The sequence below is a fragment of the Saccopteryx bilineata genome, chromosome 12 (genome assembly GCF_036850765.1).
Source record: "Saccopteryx bilineata isolate mSacBil1 chromosome 12, mSacBil1_pri_phased_curated, whole genome shotgun sequence".
NCBI classification, from domain to species: domain Eukaryota; kingdom Metazoa; phylum Chordata; class Mammalia; order Chiroptera; family Emballonuridae; genus Saccopteryx; species Saccopteryx bilineata.
Genome location: NC_089501.1, coordinates 12,996,502 through 13,019,626, shown reverse-complemented (window position 1 = coordinate 13,019,626; position 23,125 = coordinate 12,996,502). Strand labels below are relative to the sequence as shown.

Sequence of the window (23,125 nt, the reverse complement as noted above, 5' to 3'; positions counted from 1 at the left end):
GCTGGGTGGCTCTGGATAAAATGTGGCCAGGGCACGTATGAGAAGCAATCAATGAGTGCACAACTAAATGGCACAACTAAGTGAAATGAGCTGACGCTTCTCTCCCTGCCCTCTTCTTTTCTCTCAAATCGATAGAAAATTTTTATATAAAAATAAAAAAAAACCTAGATTTTCACTTCTAAATTGGAGCTGAGACAACTAGAAAAGCTGGATAAAATATAAACATCAGGGTGAAGTCACTGGAGAGCTGGAGACAATGAAGACGGAAGAACACACATTCCCGGGTCAGGAGGAACAAGGGCAGATGGGAGCCTACACTCTGCCACAGCGTTTCCCTGGGCACTCAACTCTGTCTGGGGCAGTTACTAGCAGCAGGAAAACCAGGACAGCTTCTGTCATCTTGAAGAGCTGCAAAGAAAAATTGTGGGGATGTGAAGGAAAGGGTAGGAAAATGAACTCGACTGGTTTTCTCCTCAAGCCCTCTTCCAGACTGTGAAGGGAACGGCAGGAAGCTAAGAAGCAGTCAGGAGCATACACCCGCTGTAAAGCAGATGGGGTTGCAGCCGTTTCTTGGTACTAAGAAAATGGGGAGGGATTAAATTCTGAGATAAGAGAGGGACCCTGGTGAATATATCAGACTTTCAGTTATATATTTCTGAAACATTATATCATGATCTATTATTATATATTAACCTCTTTCATGTTAATGGATTTATCTTTCCTTAATGTCTGTTTACTTTGTATCACATCAATACAGTGAACTCTAACTTTCTTTTGGTTAATGTTAGTGTGACATCTCTTTCCATTTTTTTTTTTTAAGCGAAAGAGACAGGCAGGGACAGACAGACAGGAAGGGAAAGAGATGAGAAGCATCAACTCAAAGTTGTGGCACTTTAGTTGTTCATTGATTGCTTCTCATATGTGTCCTGACGGGGTTGAGGGGGGACTCCAATTGAGCCAGTGACCCCTTGCTCAAGCCAGTGACCTTGGGCTCAAGCCAGCAACCTTTAGGCTCACACCAAGCCAGTGACCATGCTCAACCTGGTGAGCCCGCACTCAAGCTGGGTGAGCCTGCACTCAAGACAGTGACCTTGGGGTTTCGAACCTGAATCTTCAGCATCCCAGGTCAACGCTCTATCCACTGCACCACCGACTGGTCAGGCTCTTTCCATCTTTTGATATTAAAACTTTCAGTATCCTTATGTTTCAGAGATATCTCTTACGAACAGCCCATGGTTGGGTTTTGTTATTTCATTCAGGGTTTCAATAGGAGTATTTAGCCACTTACATTTAATGTAATTACTCTGGTTTAAATCTATCATTTTACTGAATGCTCTCCATTTGTCTTGCTTATTCTAATTATTCTTTTTTCTCCCCTTGTTTTTATTTTAAAGTTATTTTACATAATTAGCTCAGTATGTTTATCATTATAATTCTTTTGATTACAACATGCATTTTTGACTTATCACTATCATACTCTTGTCCTTTACGATATAATACATGGATTTAGAACACTTTAGCTTCAGCTGTCTCCCTTTGGGATTTATAGGTAGTCCCCTGGTTTTGAATGAGAAAGATTCTGTAGGTTTGTTCTTAAACTGAATTTGTATATATGTCTGAACAGGGACAATTACCTAATAAATGCAACTTAGATATCTGTCTTAACATAGTACTTATTTTTACCTTTCTATACATATAAATACTTAAACATTTTCAAACCTATCTTGTTCATAACCTGGGGACTGCCTATATAATGCCATTATGAAAATTCTCCATTTAAACCCCACAGGACTTAACTTTTTCATTATTTCCAACAGTAAATATTCATTTTATTCATGTCTATCCTTTTGTAGCTGTTTGCCTCTCCAATCTTCTAACAGGGTTCATTCTTCTTTTGCTTGAAGAACACCCTTTAGTATTTACTTTAGTGTAGGTTTCTAGAGATAGATTTCCTCCATTTCTGTCAGTCTAAAAATATTTTGACCCACTTTCTGGTGTACCGATTCATTTTTCAGCTGTGTTTGCTGTTAAACCCACCCATTAAGTTCTTAATATTTCAATTAAAATTTTTCAATTCTTTTTATATTTCTCATTTCTGTATTTGACCATAGTAAGTAAACTTGGTTATTTCTATTAGTAGAGTCTCATATTCCTTTTTTTTTTTTTTGTAACAGAAACAGAGAAAGACAGAGAGGGACAGACAGGGACAGACAGGAAGGGAGAGAGATGAGAAGCATCAATTCTTCATTGCGGCACCTTAGTTATTCATTGATTGCTTTCTCATGTGCCAGGAGGTTACAGCAGACCGTGTGACCCCTTGCTCAAGCCAGCAACCTTGGGCTCAAGCTGATGAACCTTGCTCAAACCAGATGGGACAGTGCTCAAGCCGGCGACCTCGGGGTTTCGAACCTGGGTCCTCTGCGTCCCTGTCCGACACTCTATCCACTGTGCCACTGCCTGGTCAGGCAGAGTCTCATATTTTTGTGAGCTTGAATATTTTTCATTATATGCAGAACCTTATATTGCTTTTGGAAATAAGCAGAGTCCTAGAATATTATATTCCTCAAGGGGATATTCATTGGTTTCTATTAAGTGCCTTGGGGCACTACCAATCTAAAATTTTCTAAACCCAATTTTAGGGATTAATCTGATTTAAAGCTGAGTTTCAGTCCTACTTTTAATTCATCCTTATTCTAAGGTAATCGTTCCTTCAGGGTCTCAGCGAAGACCAAGAGTCCCCCAGGAGGGTCGACCCTCCACCTTCTATTCTTGTGGGCTCATGAAGCTGCTGAAAGACCCACTCCCTTTCTTTGGTGTTCTCTCTTGAATCAAAATGCTCAGGGGAGCTTCTTGTTTACTTTTATCCTATGACCCCAAGCAGATTAAAACCACAAAACAAAAACAATTGTCCAACTTTGGTTGTTGGCTCCAGGAGGTGGGCAGGTCATAATAACCTAGGTTTCTCCAGAAAAACAAATGTCATGGAAAGATTTTCTCTTTGAAAGGCAAGAATTCTAGTAATTTAGATAATTATTGTCCAGTAGCAGGTGAAACTTACCTGCTATTGCTTCAATACTTGGAATTGCAATAGTACTGTAAGTACTGACTCTCTTACAGGACCACGTGTGAACCAAGGAGTCTTCTGTATTTTCCAGTCCCGAAACGGAATCAATAAAGAAGGAGCCCCATTTTTTAGATAATGAATTTAGAGGCTTTGCCTTCTGTCCCTGAAACAAGAGAACAACAAAAACTGATTAATGTATAATCTTATTATGGTTTTCCTCCACTAAGTAAATCAAAATAAAAAATCTGAAGGAAGTTCAGTTGTTTCCTTAACCAAACTGTAGACCCATATGAAAAGTAAAAAGAAAAACAAAGCTTAGAAGTCCTTAAAAGTATCCTCCCCTGGCTCTCTCCGGGAACCCTGCTACTCCTTTGGAACGGGCCTACATGCCATCCGGGATGCCATCCTTGACCTCCCACACGCAGGTTGGAGGAGGTCTCCGCCGCTTTCCTCCAGCCTGAGCTTATCCCTAATACACTGCTCAGACTGTCCCACAACTATCATACTACTGACTCTTCCCCCTTGCAAGATTATTAACTACAGAAGGCTAGCTGCCTTAGTGTTTGTGTACCCCTAAGGCTGAGCACAGGTGCATAAAAACGGCGGACTCAAGTAAAGGCCCACTCAAGAAATACTCAGCGTTTCATGGACACGGCATACAATTAAGAATTGAAAAAATCCCATCTTGTCCATCTAATCTGGATTATAAAACATGTCATCCTTTTCCGATGGAATTTCATTTTCTAGCTCACAGAGTCCCAAATATGCCTGTACATTCTTTGTGCTGGAACCCACTCTGTGAAGCAAGATAAGAATATGTGTTTTCAGATGATGGTGTTTGGAAAGCATTTGGCAAGAACCTATCTGAATTTCACCAAAGATATTTAAAAGCAGTATTGGAATATGAATATTCATATTCCAGTGTATACATTTAAGGCGTATTTCAGCAATTTCAAGGATAAATTTAATTTATCTTTTCTAAAATAATGAGTCTAAGAAGAAATGATTCAATTACATATACGTAGAAAATGGTCTGACAAAGGCCCTGGCCAGTTGGCTCAGTGATAGAGCGTCAGCCTGATGTGCAGGAGTCACAGGTTCGATTTCCGGCTAGGGCACACAGGAGAAGCGCCCATCTGCTTCTCCACCTCTCCCCCTCTCCTTTCTCTCTGTCTCTCTCTTCTTCTCCTACAGCCAAGGCTCCATTGGAGCAAGGTTGGCCCGGGCGCTGAGGATGGCTCTATGGCCTCTGCCTCAGGTGCTAGAATGGCTCTGGTTGCAACAGAACGATGCCCCAGATGGGCAGAGCATTGCCCCCTGGTGGGCGTGCCAGGTGGGTCCTAGTCAGGCGCATGCAGGAGTCTGTCTGAGTGCCTCCCTGTTTCCAACTTCAGAAAAATAAAAAAAATTAAAAAATAAATAAAAAAGAAAAAAGAAAATGGTCTGACAAATGACAGAATCTAGGTGCCTCCCTATTCCTATAAAAAGAGGAAGACAGATCTATCTACCCTCTCTGTTCACTATAATGTGGATGCTACCATGGTCTAAATGTTTGTGTTCCCTCATCCTACAAATATTTCAAAGAAACAGGATTCAACATTTAATCAATCATATCTCCCTTCTCACAAACCAGCTCTTTTTCTTGACTTCCATATTTATACGAACAAAACACATCATTTCCAGTTAGTTGCTTGTGCTCAAAAACTAGCTCAAGTTTTGAGTCCAACCCTCACCACCAGCACCAGGCTTATCAGTTGTGCCTCTATAACAGGGTTCCCCAAACTACGGCCCGCATGCGGCCCCGAGGCCATTTATCCGGCCCCCACCACACTTCCGGAAGGGGCACCTCTTTCATTGGCGGTCAGTGAGAGGAGCATAGTTCCCATTGAAATATTGGTCAGTTTGTTGATTTAAATTTACTTGTTCTTCATTTTAAATATTGTATTTGTTCCCGTTTTGTTTCTTTACTTTAAAATAAGATATGGTCATAGTTTTTTTTATAGTCTGGCCCTCCAATGGTCTGAGGGACAGTGAACTGGCCCCCTGTGTAAGAAGTTTGGGGACCCCTGCTCTAGAACACATTCCATTTCTTTCTCACTACTACCCACGTGTTCATGTTTGCATTACCTCTAGGACAGGCTGCGGAAACAGCCTTCCATGTCCCCACCGGTCAGCTGAGCCCACCACACAGCTGCTACACAAAAGCTGCATTATCACTGTTACTCCCACCTTCACAAGCTGTTAGTGGTGCCATTAGTGGACAAACTCACACATGGTCCAGGATGCACTGTAGCCTGTACACTATAGTCTCTGTATACTTATGTTATTTCCTGAACCAAGAATACATTACACATCAGTTGAAGATGTACCTGTGCTTCAACATTTATTTGAAATTCTACATTCTTTATGCAGTTTCCTCTAATTCTCCTTAATAAAGTATCCACCCTGCCCCATTTAAAATCCTTTTATAGCTTGTACCCTGTTCAGGCAGTTATGCTTTATTTGCATATTCAAGTACCAGACTCCCTTTATTCTCAGACTATAATGCAGCCTGTAAAAAGAAATTGTGTACAACTCAACAGTAAGTTCCTGAGGTTCTTAGCAGAGAGGCTTGCACAGATCAAAACTCAGTGTTGAACAAGAGTAGTGTCAGGCTGGCTATTTCATGAGTGGCCTTATAAATTCTGCTAATCCAATAAACTCTTACATTTGATACTTATAAAATTTTTGAGCATTCTGAAATATGTGGAGTTCAACAGGAAGAATCTCAGAAACTAAAATCTTCAAGCTATTGACTCACTATTTTCTAACTGTTAACTCTGTTTATGATATGTTTGTAACTAATTATCAAGAAAAAAGGGGCGGGGGGGGGGAGGGATGGGGCTACTGTCAGGCGTCCCCAAACTACGGCCCGCGGGCCGCATGTGGCCCCCTGAGGCCATTTATCTGGCCCCCCCGCCGCACTCCCGGAAGGGGCACCTCTTTCATTGGTGGTCAGTGAGAGGAGCACTGTATGTGGCGGCCCTCCACCGGTCTGAGGGACAGTGAACTGGCCCCCTGTGTAAAAAGTTTGGGGACCTCTGGCTGTACATACTACTGGAGGAAATGACCTGCTGATCCTCACTTTCTTATTGCTGTGCCTATATTCTCAAATCATTTTGAAGAAAGCACACCTCTTTTTACTGAAAACCTTTTGCAAAGTCACTCAGGTTCGCTGGAGGGTGTTCTTCAAGTCCTTCATAACTCCCATAAGCCAAGGAACTACCAATGTCACACTGAAGACTAAATGCTCCTCGGTGGAAACCTCATAGGTTTCTAACATTTTGTTGGGTCTGCTTAGTTGTTTTTTCTTTTAATAATAGACTGTATTTTTTAGAACAGCTTCAGGTTTCAGATAAATAGAGCAAAGAGTACAGAAAATTCCTATGTATATATTCCCCTCCTGCCTCTCAACCATTGTCTCTTCCATTATTAACATCTTACATTCACTGATGTGGTGTATTTGTTACAACTGATTAACCAATATGGCTTATATTACTGACAAAAGTCTATAGTTTACAGTAGGGTTCACACTTAATGTTGTGTAATTCTATGCGTTTTAACAAATGCAGAAAGTCAGGTACCCACCATTACAGTACCATCAAGAGCAGTTTCACCACCATAAAAATCCCAGACTCCATTCATTCACCCTCCTCCCCTCAAACGCAGGGCACCCACCGGTCCTTTTACTCTCCATAGTTTTGCCTCTTCCAGACTGTCATATGGTTTTAATCAGACAGTAAAAAAGCCTTTCAGATTGGCTTCTTTCCCTTAGTAATACGCACTTAAGTTTCTTCTACGTCTTTTTGTGTATTGATAGATTATTTTTTTACTGGTACTGTTTTGATATGATATTTGTTATTTTGACTTGAATATTTCCTTCATTTTAATTGTGCCACTGGAATTAACTTAGAAAAATGCATCTTGCCTGACCAGGAAGTGGCGCAGTGGGTAGGGCATCAGACTGGGATGCAGAGGATCCAGGTTTGAAACCCCAAGGTCGCTGGCTTGAAGCCCAAGGTCGCTGGCTTAAGCAAGGGGTCACTGGCTCTGCTGTAGCCCCCCAGTCAAGGCACATATGAGAAAGCAATTGATGAACAACTCAGGTGCCACAAAGAAGAACTGATGCTTCTCATCTCTCTCCCTTCCTGTCTGTCTGTCCCTATCTGTCCCTCTCTCTCTGTCACAAAAAAAAAGAAAAAGAAAAACGCATCTTATTTTCTGATCTTTTTTGCTTCCTTTTTGCTTTTAAACACTATTTTCCCTTTCTAGATTTATGGCATATTTTACTTTATCTCAAGCCTTGACCTAAGTTCCTTTGGGGGCTCAGGCATAGCTTAAAGGAGAGACGGATTCAGCTAAGTCAGATGCATGAAGACAGCACAAGCACTTTCATGGCCAAGCAAAACAGACAGTGTAATGATACTGAGTCAGGCCCTGGTACCCGCAGCCGCAACCAAACACACCCACAGAGCCACGGCGCTGTGCAAGCAGAGGGCAGGGCAGGCAGACAGAGCTGCCTTATCTTGGCATCATTTACATTATCAACAAGATCAACTACGGAGTGGAGACAGCAAGATCACAATAACCGCCAACAGATTTCATCTCTTTTGGCACAAACAAACGCTGTCTAAGATAAGAACAGAAAGAGCTAAAAGGAACCCTTACCTCATATTTTCCTTTCTTCTCTAGAGGCTCTGATTCCTCCGGCTTCCAGTCTCTGTCCCCTCTGAGCTCTTCCAGGATGAGGACTGTCTCCCAATTACTATAATGGCGGGCTGGGAAAATATCTGAATGCATGCTGTCACCAAAGTAAACAACCTGTAAGTCACACAGCAAATTCTGTTTGAGGCATTAGAATTGTGAAAAAGAACAGTGTTCATTTCGTGGACGGTGAAGAAGATTTCTCTGACAGTTGCATGAATATCTTAACTTCCTTGAATAACTTTACGGTGACCATCAACTTGCCCAATTTGGTTTGCAGGGTGCCAGGTTTATCTTAAGAAGTTACGCAATGCCTGTGCACACAGAAAAAGGCAGAAAATAAGGGATTCTGAAGAAGTGAGAGTCTATATGTTTAGAGTTAAACTTGCCCCTAGAATTAAAGAACTGGTGAGATATTAGGGATGACTCGCTACAGTGGGTTAGACCAGCAGGAGTGCACATCACAACCCCTTTCCCAAAGGGTTCCTGGGTGCCATCTGGACCTGCCAGAACAGAATTCTGAGAGTGGGGTTGGGCAGCTGGATTCAGGGAAGCTCCCTTGGTATTCTGAGACTAGATGTCCACTGGTGTAGTCCACATGCCTTTTACAGATGAGAAAAGGAGATTAAGGGAATATGAATTAGAACCTTCACGGGCACAGTGTCCACTACACCCCTCTGGAGTTCCCAGGGAGCGGTGGCAACATGGGAGCCATGGAGTGGGGCTCTTACCCACTGACCTCTCCTGCTCATGGGGCTCCTGGCAAACATTTTTTAGATGAAAGGTCTTGCTGTTAAAAATGTGCCAAGGTCCAACGTCAACAATGTGACCAGCATGTCAAAAGCAAGTGTGTCTTTAGGCTAGTCCGTATTGTAATTTCAGTTACTACTTATCTTACATATAAACACATTTTTGGGGGGATTATTATCAGGACATCATTCCTCAGGTATCCCACAAACTAATCTAGGTATATCCCCCTAGATCTGTGGCCCTTTGCTGGGAATTTCTGCTCATCTCTGCTACAAATAAAGAGCTGGTGGACATCAACAAAGGACAGGCTTGGCCCTGGCCGGTTGGCTCAGCGGTAGAGCGTCGGCCTGGCGTGTGGGGGACCTGGGTTCGATTCCCGGCCAGGGCACATAGGAGAAGCGCCCATTTGCTTCTCCACCCCCACCCTCTCCTTCCTCTCTGTCTCTCTCTTCCCCTCCCACAGCCGAGGCTCCATTGGAGCAAAGATGGCCCGGGTGCTGGGGATGGCTCCTTGGCCTCTGCCCCAGGCGCTAGAGTGGCTCTGGTCGCGGCAGAGCGACGCCCCAGAGGGGCAGAGCATCGCCCCCTGGTGGGCGTGCCGGGTGGATCCCGGTCGGGCGCATGCGGGAGTCTGTCTGACTGTCTCTCCCCGTTTCCAGCTTCAGAAAAATACAACAAACAAACAAACAAAAAAACAAACAAACAAAGGACAGGCTTAACCAGAAGAGGTCAGACAACAGGTTAGTAGGTAGGCAGACGCAACTAAGATAAACGCATTTAAAATCATGGTTTTAGTTTATAATACTGATAGTTTGTCTGCACGTGGGAATCAAGGACTCCGCCTCGATGAGAAAGTACCTTGGGTTCAGGTTTGCCAGTCATTTTCTTTAGAAGTTCATAAAGGTGGACTGCGTTTCCTTGGGAGTACCAGCCAGGTTTATCCAGAGACGGCAGTGCCTCCTGCTCCTCATCATTCTCTGGAAATAAAGTTTCAAAATCACACGTTTTGGTCCAGTGAGAGCACCCAGTGGGCAGACCATACTCAGACCACACGCAGGCGCGGCTGCGTGGAAGGGACCACGTGCGGCGGGAGCTAGCTCTCGGTGAGCGCTACTATGACGCGCACTTCCTGAACACATAAGCAGGTACTGTGTGTGTGTGTGTGTGTGTGTGTGTGTGTAAAACTTTAACATCAGTTTGTGAAGAGGGGGAAAAACAATAAACATTTTTTTCTGGTTTAATACAAAGAGGATTATTTGAATCCCTCATATCAGATTATTTCTTAATATCAAGGATTTATATAAGACATTAAACCCATATATAATAAAATCACCATCAACCTGTCCCTTTCTACTAGACCAGGCTTTCTTAACCTTGACACTACTGAGATTTGGGACCAAATAACTAGATAATTCCTCGCTGGTGGTAGCAGGGTGCCGTCCTGCATGTTGTAGGATGTTTACCAGCACCCTTGGCCTCTACCCACTAGATGCCCGTGGCTTCCTGCCTCCCAGATTGTGACAACCAAATATGTCTCCAGATGTTGCCAAATTTGACCTGAAGAACATAAGTGTCACAGGTAAAAATCACTATCCTAGACCATTTAATTAGCATATATTATGTGTATTCTAATACTTTCACTCTAAATAATAAAATATGACCTTGATCTTACATTGTCTTTCAGCTAAAACCTCAATTCTCTGTCTTCACAGCTAAAATTCTAGAAAAAGCTGTCTCTACTCGTTGGTTTCACTACCTTCAATCAATTCTTTAAGACATTGTGATGTGGCCTGTTTCTGCCCCTGCTCTCAGGACGCCGGTGATCTCTGATCTCTGTCTTGCCTTCTTCAGCAGACTTTCTGTTTTCTTTTGCAGTGGACTTTTCTGTAGCATTTGCCTAGTTGACCAACCTCCTCTTTCCTCTCTAGATTCTGAACCCTGTGCTCTCCAGTTCCTCCTACAGTAATGTCTGCTTCTAGACTGCACACTTTTTCTTATTCTTAACGTTAGTGTGTCAGACTTGGTCTGGGTCCTTGGCCTCTCTATATTCTCTATTTGATCTCATATAAGCCCATGGCTTTAAATACCTCTGACGACTCCCAAATTTATATCCTGAACTTATACCTGTTCTCTTAGACTCCAGGTTCATTTATACAATTTCCTAATTGATAGCTCCAGTTAGATCACTGCTAGGCCTTTCAAATTTAATATGTTGAAATTGAGTTCTTAATAGTTATAGCCCCTTCATCCAAACTTTCCTTTTGCATTCTTCCCCATGGCTGTAAGTGGTATCACCATGCACTCACCTGCTCAATTCAGACAAAAGAAAAATTAACAACCTTGAAGTCATTTTCGATGACTCCTTTCTTTTCGTCTGCTGCTGTGTTCCCCACCTCCATATCGTATCTTAAATACACACGTGGACTTCTGTCCATCTCCAGGACTATGGCTTCAGACCCCAAAACACAACCTCTCACTTGGGACACTGCAATCGCTTGGTCTTCTTCTCTGTCTATCCCTCCCCACATCCAGTCCCTCCCCACCGAGCAGCCCAAAATGTCTCTATGTCACTCGTCCACCTCAACCAAACAGCTTCCGATTGCTCAGCGGAAGTGAACCAGATGGCTCCTTCCCCAGAGTGTGAGGCTGCCTGCCTCCCGGGTTTCAACCCTCCCTCCCCATGGCCATGTGCCAGAACCACCTGCCCCTCCTCTGTGCCTGGCCCTCACCCACACTGCGCCCACACCGGGCCTTTGCATCAGTATGTCACACTGCCAGAAACACTCACGCTCTGCCCTCCTCATTACTGACCCCGCAGGTCCCTCCTGGCAAGTCACCTTCCCCGACCTTCTTGGATGGGCCTTTCCTGGCCAGCCACTCAGGGTGGCCTCATCAGGCGGCTACTTCCTTCGCAACACATAACACGACTTCACGGGTTTCCTGGCTTGCTTATGTGTTTGTTTATGCCTCCGTGTGGTACACTGAGGATCCCTTAGGGCCTGACACCCATGACTCTCAACTCCCCTGGGCCTTCACTGCTTGTGTGCTCCTCAGGAAATAGGTAACCAAGCTACTGTCAACGGTCTTGCACAGAATAGGGCTTGAAATAGCACAAAGAAGTTCAAAGTCAAAACTAATGCATCAATTTCTTTTTTGTGTGTGTGACAGAGACAGAGAGAAACAGAGAGAGGGACAGACAGAAATGGAGAGAGATAAGAAGCATCAATTCTTCATTGCAGCACCTTAGTTGTTTTTTTTTTAAATTTTTTATTTATTCATTTTAGAGAGGAGAGAGAGAGGGAGAGAGAGAGACAGAGAGAGAGGAGAGAGAGAGACAGGGGGGAGGAGCTGGAAGCATCAACTCCCATATGTGCCTTGACCAGGCAAGCGCAGGGCTTCGAACCGGCGACCTCAGCATTTCCAGGTTGAAGCTTTATCCACTGCGCCACCACAGGTCAGGCTCACCTTAGTTTCTTATTGATTGCTTCTCATATATGCCTTGACTGGGAGGCTACAACAGAGCGAGTGACCCCTTGCTCAAGCCAGCGACCTTGGGCTCATACTGGTGACCTTTGGGTTTCAAACCTGGGTCCTCCGTGTCCCCGTCCAACGCTCCATCCACTGTGCCACCGCCTGGTCATGCTACATCGATTTTTATTTATTTTTCCCTTTTGTTTATAAAATGATAGTATATTTAACACATTGTTTTACCTTTGTCACTTAATAGACACTGTAGGTAATCCTATATCAGTATATACAAAACCTCATTATTTTTCTTAACTGCATTGATTTTAAGTGTGTGTATAAACCATAATTTACTAAACCAGTCCCCTACTAATGATCAGTTAGGTAGTTTTCATTTTCTTTTGTTACTACAGTGTTTCTAAGAAATATTTAAAATTTTTTTCAATCAGTTTACTTTCAGTATTATTTTGCATTGGTTTCAGGTCTACAGCATGTGGTTAGATAAGCACATACTTTCATACTTTACAAAGTGCTCCTCTGATGTTTCCAGTGCCCACCTGGCACCACACATGGTTATCACAATATTACTGTCTGAATTCCCTGTGCTGTACTTTATTTCCCTGTGACGACTTTGTACCTGCCAACGTGTACTTCGTAACCCTTTCATCTCTTTCACCCAGTAAGACATTAAATTTTAATATACTTATTTTCCCCAATAAGGTATTATCTCTGTAAAATGACTACAAATGGTATTGCTGGGTCAGTACATGTATTTATATATACTGTTCACAAAAATTAGGGGATATTTCAAAATGAATATGAATGGATAAAATATCCCCTAATTTTTGTGAGCAGTGTATTTTTATGGATATTGTCAAATGCCCCATAGGCATGATATGATTTATTCTTTTTTTTTTGCACTTTATAATTTTTATTTTTCAATTACAGTTTACTTTCAATATTATTTGTATTACTTTCAGGTGTACAGCATAATGGTTACACAATCATATTGCATGACTTATTCCTGATTTAGCAATATACAAAATCAATTTCCCTGAAATGAGGGACACTAGCCCTGTCAGATATGAAAAATATAGCGTGTCAATAATTAAAATAGTTTGGTTCTGATATTTGAATAAGCAGACCATTGGAAGAATCTGGAAGGTCCATAAACAATCTCATATCTCTGAGAGAATTTGGTATGTAATGAAAATGACATTGCAAAGCAGTGGGGAAAATAACATTGGAACACACTTGTGAGAACATCAGGTAAAAACATAAAGGTGGAACTTACATCACGGATTAGATGCCAGGATGAATTAGAAATAATATAATTTCTACATGTAAAGAATAAAGCTATTAAAATACTAGAAGAAAACATGTGAGAGTTATTTTATAATTCTCATATATAGTACATCAATACCATGTGTCCATAAAGTCATGGTGCACTTCTGACCGATGTCGGGAGCCGATCCACTAGTGCTGGCTAACAAGGTCACAGCAGAAGAAGATCCACAACTGCTGGTTGACAAAGTCACAGCAGAAGAAGACCAATGGCTGCTGGTTAGTAAAGTCACCACAGTGAAGACTAACAGCTGCGGGTTGACAAAGTCACCGCAAAGGAAAGGCACAACGATACTTTCCCCTTTAGACCTTTTTGAATTAATCTGGCCTTATATCCCCCCTTTTCTGGGTGTGTGCTTTCATTTATGGCACAGGGATAATAGTACCGTACTTTCCCTGTAGATTCATAGTAATTTCTTTGGAAATGAGACAGAGGGTGTGAGTTCCACAGAAAAGCCTGTAAGCCCCTTGAACTGGGCTCATAGACATAGAGGCTGGCTATGATATCCCTCGTAAAGGGTTAAGTTTGTAGGAGAATTTCTTCTTATTAATCATGTTAGAAAGAATAGATTGTGACTTATGAATAGGTAGGAAACAGTAACTATACACAGAGCACCTTTCAGCCTTCACTTAATTCATCACTTTTCCTCCCTAGTCTTTTCATGTGGTAAAGAAACTTTCCATTCTTCTTGCATACCTGACCTGCAGGTGGTGGAACACTCTGAAAAAAGTAAAGTTAGAACTTAATTAGTGTATGAATATAGTAATAAATAAAATTTGACTAGACAATAGAATCCTAGACAAGGTAGAGTTATTAATCAGTACTGACCTTTTGGAAGTTTGTATCAATACTGTTACTGCTGTTCAAGTTATTGTATAATTGTACTTTGAATGACTTACCACCTGATTTATAGTTTATAGAAATGAATTAACTGTTACCTAGAAAATGTAACCATAGTGAAACAAAAACAATGACTAATCAATGTATTCTGAATACCATGTGATTGTAACTTAGTGTGTGTGCATAAAAGGAAAGCTAGACCGGCAATGGAGAGAGATGCCTGGCAGTAAATGCTAACGAGAGAATAAAGAGAAAGAAAAGAATTCGGCTCTCTCACTCGATTCGTGCCGATGCCGTCTCTTCCTGTGGGACCCCTGGATTCCCCCCGGGGCTGGTCCCCGGCAGACCGGTCACAGGAAAGCAACAAAAGACGATAGAAATGTGAAAGCTGCACCAAATAAAAGGAAAACCCTCCCAGTTTCTGTAGGATGATGTGGCAGCATGTGCGCATGCGCAGATGATTACATAACACAGTGTATTCAGTGGAGCAGCCCACGGCCATGCCAGTCGAGATGTGGATGGTACAGAGGAAAGTTCAGTGTGTTCTGTGGCTCGCTAAATTCGAATCCGTGACCAAAGTGCAACGTGAGTGAATATCGGTGCATTTATAACAAATCGCCACCACATAGGAATAACATTACTCAGTGGGATAAGCAGTTGAAGGAAACCGGCAGTTTGGTGGAAAAACCCCGTTCTGGTAGGCCATCAGTCAGTGATGAGTCTGTAGAGGCTATATGGGATAGCTACCTAAGGAGCCCTAAAAAATCTGTGCGTGAGCCCACATTGAACTGCACTGAATAGGTATTTATGAAACTGGGATAGTTTTCCTTTTATTTGGTGCAGATTTCACATTTCTATTGTCTTTTATTGCTTTCCTGTGACCGGTCAAAAGTGTACCATGACTTTACGGACACACTGTATATTTACAAAACCAATTGATGTGTGTGATTCACACGAACATTCTTTAGATGGATTTTAAATTTAATCCCCACAAATGGTAATGTGTAGCCACAGGAAAGTAAGGAGAAATGTATATTAAATATCATTCCAACTGCCCAAACTGTTTATATAATGCTAAGCATCTGAATAAAAAGTAAAACTATAAAGCATTTATTAAAATGGATGCTTATTTGTATTATGCATATAATATACATATATAAGTCTCTTTTAAACACAACTAAAATCTGTCCTTATGTCTATACATTTGATTTGTTAATGCCTTATAAACATTTATATGCATTTATAACCATTTACTGTATTTCAACTTCCAACCTTTCCTGGGCTTATTTTAGGTGGTCCCTGCCTAAGAGAATTTCTGAATGGTCCTAAAATATTAATTTTATCACTGAGCTTATTTGACATCAATTTCAATAAAAATAAAATACACCACAGATATCAACAACCAAATTTACTGCCTTTCATACCCCTGTAATTTCTTCATTCCTGATCAGGCTCTTCTTTTATTCTTTTAATATTTACTCAATAAGTTTTTAGACAGCACCTATCATAATGTCTTACTCCACTATTCTCATTTTAAAAAACTGTATAGAGCGCGCGCACACACACACACACACACACAGAAAATGAGTGCATATATACTGGTGAAATATGAATAAACTCTGGATTGTACAAATGTCAACTTCCCGGTTTTGATACTGCCCTGTTATTATACAACATGTGAATGTTGAGAAAAGCTGGGTGAAGAGTGTATGAGACCACCCTGTACATTTCTTAGCACCTTCCTATGAACCTGTAGGGATTTTCAATTAAAAGTTTAAAAAATTGTTGTGAAAATATATAGAAAGGAAAGTAAGTTCAAGAAAAAAATGCAGAAACTTCTGCCCATTCTGAACCAGTTGTTCTTCTGTTTTTTGAAATGGACAATGATGGCTATCAAATTGCTATAAAGTTGAAATTCCATTTGATACATTTAAGGTGATATAACAGCTTTATTTTATTTTAAAATATTTTCAATTACTATTAACATACAATACCATATTAGTTTCAGGTGTATAACCTAATAATAAGATATGTATATAATTTATGAAGTAATCATATCAGTAAGTCTACAACCCATCTGATACCTCACATAGTTATTACAATATTATCAACTATAATATATTCCCTATACTGTACTTTACATCCCTGTATAACTGGTTTTTGTTTTTTTTTTTAATTTTTCTGAAGTTGGAAACAGGGAGGCAGTCAGACAGACTCCCGCATGCGCCTGACAGGGATCCACCCGGCACACCCACCAGGGGGCGATGCTCTGCCCATCTGGGGCGTTGCTCTGTTGCAACCAGAGCCATTCTAGCGCCTGAGGCAGAGGCCATAGAGCCATCCTCAGTGCCCGGGCCAACTTTGCTCCAATGGAGCCTTGGCTGCGGGAGGGGAAGAGAGAGACAGAGAGGAAGGAGAGGGGGAGGGGTGGAGAAGCAGATGGGCGCTTCTCTTGTGTGCCCTGGCCGGGAATCGAACCTGGGACTCCCGCACGCCAGGCCGACGCTCTACCACGGAGCCAACCGGCCAGGGCTGTATAACTGTTTTTTATAACTGGCAATTTGCACACCTTAACCTCTTCCCCTGCTATTCTTTCTCTCTCTCTTTTTTTCTTTTTAGGTGAGAGCAGGGAAGATAGTGAGGCAGACTCCTGCATGTGCCCCAATCAGGATACACTCAGTAACCCCATCATGGGCCTATGCTTGAGTACCAAGCTATTTTTTAACGCCTGAGGCTGAAGCACTCAAATGTAGCTATCCTCAGCACCCAGGGCCACGCTCCAGCCAATCAAGCCACTGGCTGTAGGAGGGGAAGAGGGAGAGAAGAGGGAGGGGGAGAAGCAGATGGTCGCTTCTCTTGTGTGCCTGGACTGGAAATCGAATCCAGGACATCCATATGCCAGGCCAATGCTCTACCCACTGAGTACCAGTCAGGATCTGTTCTCTCTTTTTTAAAATATTAATTTTATTTATTGATTGATTTTAGAGAGAAAGAGGAAGGGACAGAGAGAGGAAGAGAGAGAGATACATCAACCCGTTGTTCCACTTATCCATGCATTCACTGGCTGACTCCTGTGTGTGCCCTGACCAGAGAATGAACCTGCAACCTTGGTGTATGGGAACAATGTTCCAACCAACTCAGCTACCCAGCCAGGGCCTCCTCACGCTATTCATTTTCATCTGAAAAATTTGTTTGCTCTTTTCATTTCACCTCTCCGTCAGCCTCTCCTAAATGTGTGACATTTCTAACCACCCTTCCTTGAAGATTGTGCTTGTTCCCCAGAGAAAACGGCTTCATTTTTTATAATCCTCATGTATTCTGCAGGCACCTTTGTTCTAGAAAATTATCTATTCTGACTTATTAAAATTAATTCATCCCTCAATTATGTATTGAAGCATTTACTTAGGCCCTGAAAACTAAGGCAAACCCCATACCTTCATTTTTAAAGTCAGGGAGAGAGTGACAACTGATTATGATATAATGTGGTAGTGGAAGATTTGATACAAACATAGGTTTATTATCTTCTTTCTCCCCCATGAGCGGAAAGAAAACAAAGTGTCTCTTCTATACCCCTTGTTGCATCTAACACAGTACTCTGCACATGGCTGTTAACCAAGGGATGATTCATTGAATAAATGAATGAGCAAATCTAAAGTAGAAGAAGAAAAAAACTAAAATGTAACTTACCAAGTGTCCGAAAAGGTCTCTGACTTGGTAAATGGGAAAAGAAACCAGGCTTCAATGCATTTGTAATCACAATGTCAAAAAGGTCTGCAAAATCATTTCTGAAAGCAACAAATTGTTCATAAGCTTATTTTAAGGAATTAGAAATGGTCCATATAAAACAGACTTAATCTTCACCTATTTACTCGACCACACCATCATTTCTTATCTTTTGATGAATTTTTTACATGCTTTCTACAGATTTAAGGTAAATCTTACACTGGAAATAAAAGGTGAGTTAGCACTAGTGTTCATGAAAAACACCCTGATACAAACACAAGAAAAGAATGAGCACAGTAACTCGAGGTGCTAAGCTTTCTCATGAAACAGGCACAGTAAGTGAATTCAATAGTTTCTAATAGAAATGGTCAAAGCTATGCTTCTGAAAGTATTCAAAATGTGAAGATACTTTACTTTGAAATCAGGGTAGTCTTATACTGTGGCAATTTTTAGATAACAATAATTGTTTTCAGTTGTATTATATTTAATACTATATTTAGGATTATTTGGGATGGTAAAGGGCTGGTAGTCCTGGTACCTGAGGGACTCACTGTGGTAATGGAGAAGTAACATTGAGCAACATTCCCAAATACTTTTACAAATCAAAACGGTACTAGAGCCTGACCAGGCAGTGGCGCGGTGGATAGAGCGTCAGACTGGGATGCGGAGGATCCAGGTTTGAGACCCCGAGGTAGCCAGCTTGAGCGCGGGCTCACTGGGTTTGAGCAAAAGCTCACCAGCTTGGACACAAGGTCGCTGGTTTGAATAAGGGGTCACTCGGTCTGCTGAAGGCCCACGGTCAAGGCACATATGAGAAAGCAATCAATGAACAACTAAGGTGTCACAACGAAAAACTTAATGATTGATGCTTCTCATCTCTCTTGGTTCCTGTCTGTCTGTCCTTATCTATCCCTCTCTCTGACTCTCTGTCTCTGTAAAAAAAACAAAAAACACCACACACACACAAAAAACAGTACTAGAGATAAATTTATTTTTTTTACTTATTTATTTTATGTTTTATTTTAATTGAGAGCAGAGGAGGCAGAGAAACAGATTCCTGCACGTGACTCCACTGGGACCCACCCGGCAAGTTCACTAGGGGGCGATGTTCTGCCCATCTGGGGTGTTGCTTCGTTCAGCAGCCAAGGTATTTTTAGCGCCTCAGGCAGAGGCCACAGAGCCATCCTCAGCACTATAAGCCGACTTGCTTGAGCCAATAGAGCCATAGCTGTGGGAGGGGGAGGAGAGAGAGAGAAGAGGGAGGGACGGAGAAGCAGATGGTTGCTTCTCCTGTGTGCCCTGACCAGGAATCAAGCCCAGGACATCCACACACAGTGCTGATGCTCTACCACTGAGCCAATAGGCCAGGGCTAAAGATAAATTAAAATAGGAAGAAAACATCTTGGTTATTTATGCTAACTAAAGAGATCAAGACTCCGGAGAGTACAACTGGAAGCATGGTTCCACTACGGGGAAAGCAAAGGGCTTGATAAGAGGCACCTTTCCAAGGCATCCAGGACATCAATCAGCCTTAATCCACTTTATGGATCCCAAGCCTAGGTATTGTTCAGAAAGCAGAACATCCACTCACAGACTGTAAATATACCACAGACCAATCTAAACCCACACGAGCTGAGGAACATGGAACTGGAGGCTAAAGAGGTCACCCAGAGGTCAGTTTTAAAGCTAGAACTTCTTTCATACTCCCAGTATTTGCTTTGTCCATGGATAGTCCCTGGTATTGCCCAGAAGAATGACATAAATATATATTAAGACTTACTGAAACTTACCAATTACTCTGCCTTATACTTTACCAGTACATAAATATCCCCTTATACTTATGAGGTATAGCTGCTCCATTTTTAAGGTCATGAAACTGAGGCACCAGATCATACAGTAAGTTGCAAGGTTGGGCTTGAGCCATGTCTGTCTCATGTTCAAGTCTATGCATTTATACCGCCTCGATTTTCGTGGGTGTCAATCCCATCTCTGGCTGTGCTTAGTGGTAAAGTATAGCTCCACACTGAAAAGGCTACCGAGGGGCTGTATGCCAGTTATCCATCAGGGAGTAAAACCTACAGCTCTGCCCCTCACTAATCATCCCAAGCTGAGAAACCAAGTGCATGGAAGATGGCATGAAGGACATGTGCTGCATCCACCTTAAGAAAACCTAGGCCTAGGCTGGTTGGCTTAGTGGTAGAGCATTGGCCTGGTGTGTGGATGTCCCGGGGTTCAATTCCCAGTCAGGGTACACAGGGGAAGCGCCCATCTGTTTCTCCACTCCTCCCCCTCTTGCTTCTCTGTTTCTCTCTCTCTTTTCCTCCTGCAGCCATGGCTCGATTGAAGCAAGTTGGCCCTGGGTACTAAGGATGGTACCATGGCCTCTGCCTCTGGTGCTAAGAAGAGCTCAGTTGCAACGCACCAGATGGGCAGAGCATAACCCCCTCGTGGGCTTGCCAGGTGGATCCCAGTCAGGGTGCATGTGGGAGTCTGACTCTGTGCTTCCCCTCCTCTCACTGAATAAAGAAAATCCAAAGCCCAGATGATCAGCAAACTATGAGCATAACAAACCCCAGTAATGTTGTGTTGTTAAAATGTACTTGGGATATGTTGCAGATGTCGAGTTGTTAAGACAAACTCAGAGGTGTTTAAATAACTATAAAGTGATGGTGGAGAACTTTTTAAAAAGCACTGGTCTAATTTGCTAGCAGTATTTTCTAAGATCATGGAAACAAAATGTCTCATCACTTACCCAAGGATATGTTTGCAGAGAAGTCTACAGTAATCGCTGTGAGAACTGGTGATTAATAAGAGAATTTTCCCAGCATGCTTTAGCTGTCGAAGCCATTTTTTCACAGATTCAGGACAACTATGTAAATACTTGCCTGGATCTCTTTTTATTTCAGGAAAATATATTCCACAGTTTTCTGAAAAATAAAAATATCAAGGAGATAGTTTTATTCTTTTTTGTTTTTTGACTCAGCATGTTCTCAAACAAGTTGATCTCTCTCAAAACTACAGATTAAAATATCTAGCATTTATTACTATGTTCTTTACTTAAAAATATTATTACGAAAATGTCAGTTAAGAATATTTTTGGCTACTTCACAAGAACTTATAAACTGTTAAAACATAAAAAACAGGCCCTGGCCGGTTGGCTCAGCGGTAGAGCGTCGGCCTGGCGTGCAGGGGACCCGGGTTCGATTCCCGGCCAGGGCACATAGGAGAAGCGCCCATTTGCTTTCCACCTCCACCCCCTCCTTCCTCTCTGTCTCTCTTCCCCTCCCGCAGCCAAGGCTCTATTGGAGCAAAGATGGCCCGGGAGCTGGGGATGGCTCCTTGGCCTCTGCCCCAGGCGCTAGAGTGGCTCTGGTCGCGGCAGAGCGACGCCCTGGAGGGGCAGAGCATCGCCCCTGGTGGGCGTGCCAGGTGGATCCCGGTTGGGCGCATATGGGAGTCTGTCTGTCTCTTACCGTTTCCAGCTTCAGAAAAATACAAAAAAAGAAAAAAACCAAAAAAACAATATAATCAACAATCTCGTATCAGAAAAGCTAACTGCATTTGAAATATCAATTGATATATATTCTTTTAATCATTCAACATATATTTGCTGAATACAGGTAGTAAATAAATATGCGGATCACGCACCACGAATACATCTTTGGCACAAAGTAGCCAAGATGGGAACTGGGTTCTCCGAGTCATAGCAGTGCTGCTTGCTGTTGCAGACGGAGCTCAGATTAGAAAAAGCTAGGCTGTTATATATAGCCTCTGAGAGGTGCTGGGATGCCAAACGCAAAAGCAAGCCAGAAAAGGTCAGAGGCACGGAATTTGACAACGAAAACTGAAGAACCTGAGCTGGGACTGCTGACTCTGCCCCTTTGGGTGTTTAGAGAGTCCAAGGGCTCAGACTAAGCTCCAGGGCAGAAAGGGGCAACAGCTCCGGAAATCCAGGTCAGGCGCACCTACTTGGTGCCTTCAGAATTGTGGGTACTCAGCAGACAATTGCAGATGTGGCTGAAGTGCTACTAAAGTCACAAAACAGTTTACAGATACTGTTCTTTGGGCATGACAGCATGAACAAGTAGACAGAGAACCCCAGTTCTCACTTTCTTTAACTGCTAGGAAAAGAACAATTAGATAAACAAGACAAACGAGCTCGTATTGAATGATAAACTGCAAGACACAGGCTACCCCTGCAACTCTGTACACTGTCATGCAGTTGAAAAAACAGAAATAGAAGGTACATTTTAAGATTATCAGGACAGGAAAGAAGAGTCTCAAAGTGAAAAAAATAAATAAAATGAAACTAACCCAGAAATAGTAGCAAATACTGTTGCCTGCCTGCCCAAATCCACTCACTCTCACCTGTCTTGGAAAGTACTTTGATTTTATTTGACCTTTTATCCTCCTCTGAGGGGCTGGGTGCTCAGGGAGGGCCTGGGTCTCTGCCAGTCTAACCAATTCCCTTCCCTGCCTGTGTGTTGTTTAGGACCATGTGGGAGGCCATGCATGGCCAATGAGACTTGAGGAGAACTCTGCTGCAGGTCTTTGGAATATTGTATACCACTGATAGAAAGAAATCTACACAGGAAGACATGTCCTTTCTTTTACTCTGAACTTTGCTATGACTACATGCTCTACCCTGAACTGCTACAACTTGCAATACAAAGCTGATGTTTGAAATACCTAGTGTGAGTCTGCAAGAGACCCTGGTCTCTGATGACACCACTGGGTCACAAAGACACCGACTTCACCACTGCTGGAGGTACCACCCAAATTCTGCACTTCTTCTGGTCACCTGAAGTAACTCAATTTAACAACTGCATAAACATTAAGGATGTTAATTATTTGCAATCTAGACCATCTCTCTTCAGAGAGCAATACATTGCAAGAATCAATCATAATCAGACCAAAATAAATATGACCATGTTACACTATGATAATAATATTCAGATGTCAGGAGACCAAGAACAAAAATTTCTTGTATTCTTGTATTTTTCCCTATAGGGACATCTGAGGAAATCTCAAAGATCTCTCAATATTCCCAAAGCCATATACTATAAGGCTACATAATGTTTTAAAGCTTTTTAATCCCAAAAGCTTAAAAAAATTAAAATATTCTGTTTTTCAGGGAAAAGAGGGTACTAGTAAGATAGGGCTAATTTAAGAGACAGAAAATAATACAATTAAAT

General features: G+C 42.2%; 1 protein-coding gene across 2 annotated transcripts in view; it reads right to left on the bottom strand.

Annotated features, from left to right (window-relative positions):
- NT5DC1 (5'-nucleotidase domain containing 1) overlaps positions 1-23,125 on the bottom strand; it is a 158,645-nt gene that overhangs the window by 4,119 nt on the left and 131,401 nt on the right. For both annotated transcript variants that reach the window (XM_066247960.1, XM_066247961.1), the window contains exons 7-11: positions 20,683-20,857; positions 17,895-17,992; positions 9,416-9,534; positions 7,772-7,924; positions 3,059-3,227 (exon numbers count right to left, since the gene is read on the bottom strand). In XM_066247960.1, the coding sequence (XP_066104057.1) occupies positions 3,059-3,227; positions 7,772-7,924; positions 9,416-9,534; positions 17,895-17,992; positions 20,683-20,857 (714 nt within the window). The remainder of the gene's footprint in view (positions 1-3,058; positions 3,228-7,771; positions 7,925-9,415; positions 9,535-17,894; positions 17,993-20,682; positions 20,858-23,125) is intronic.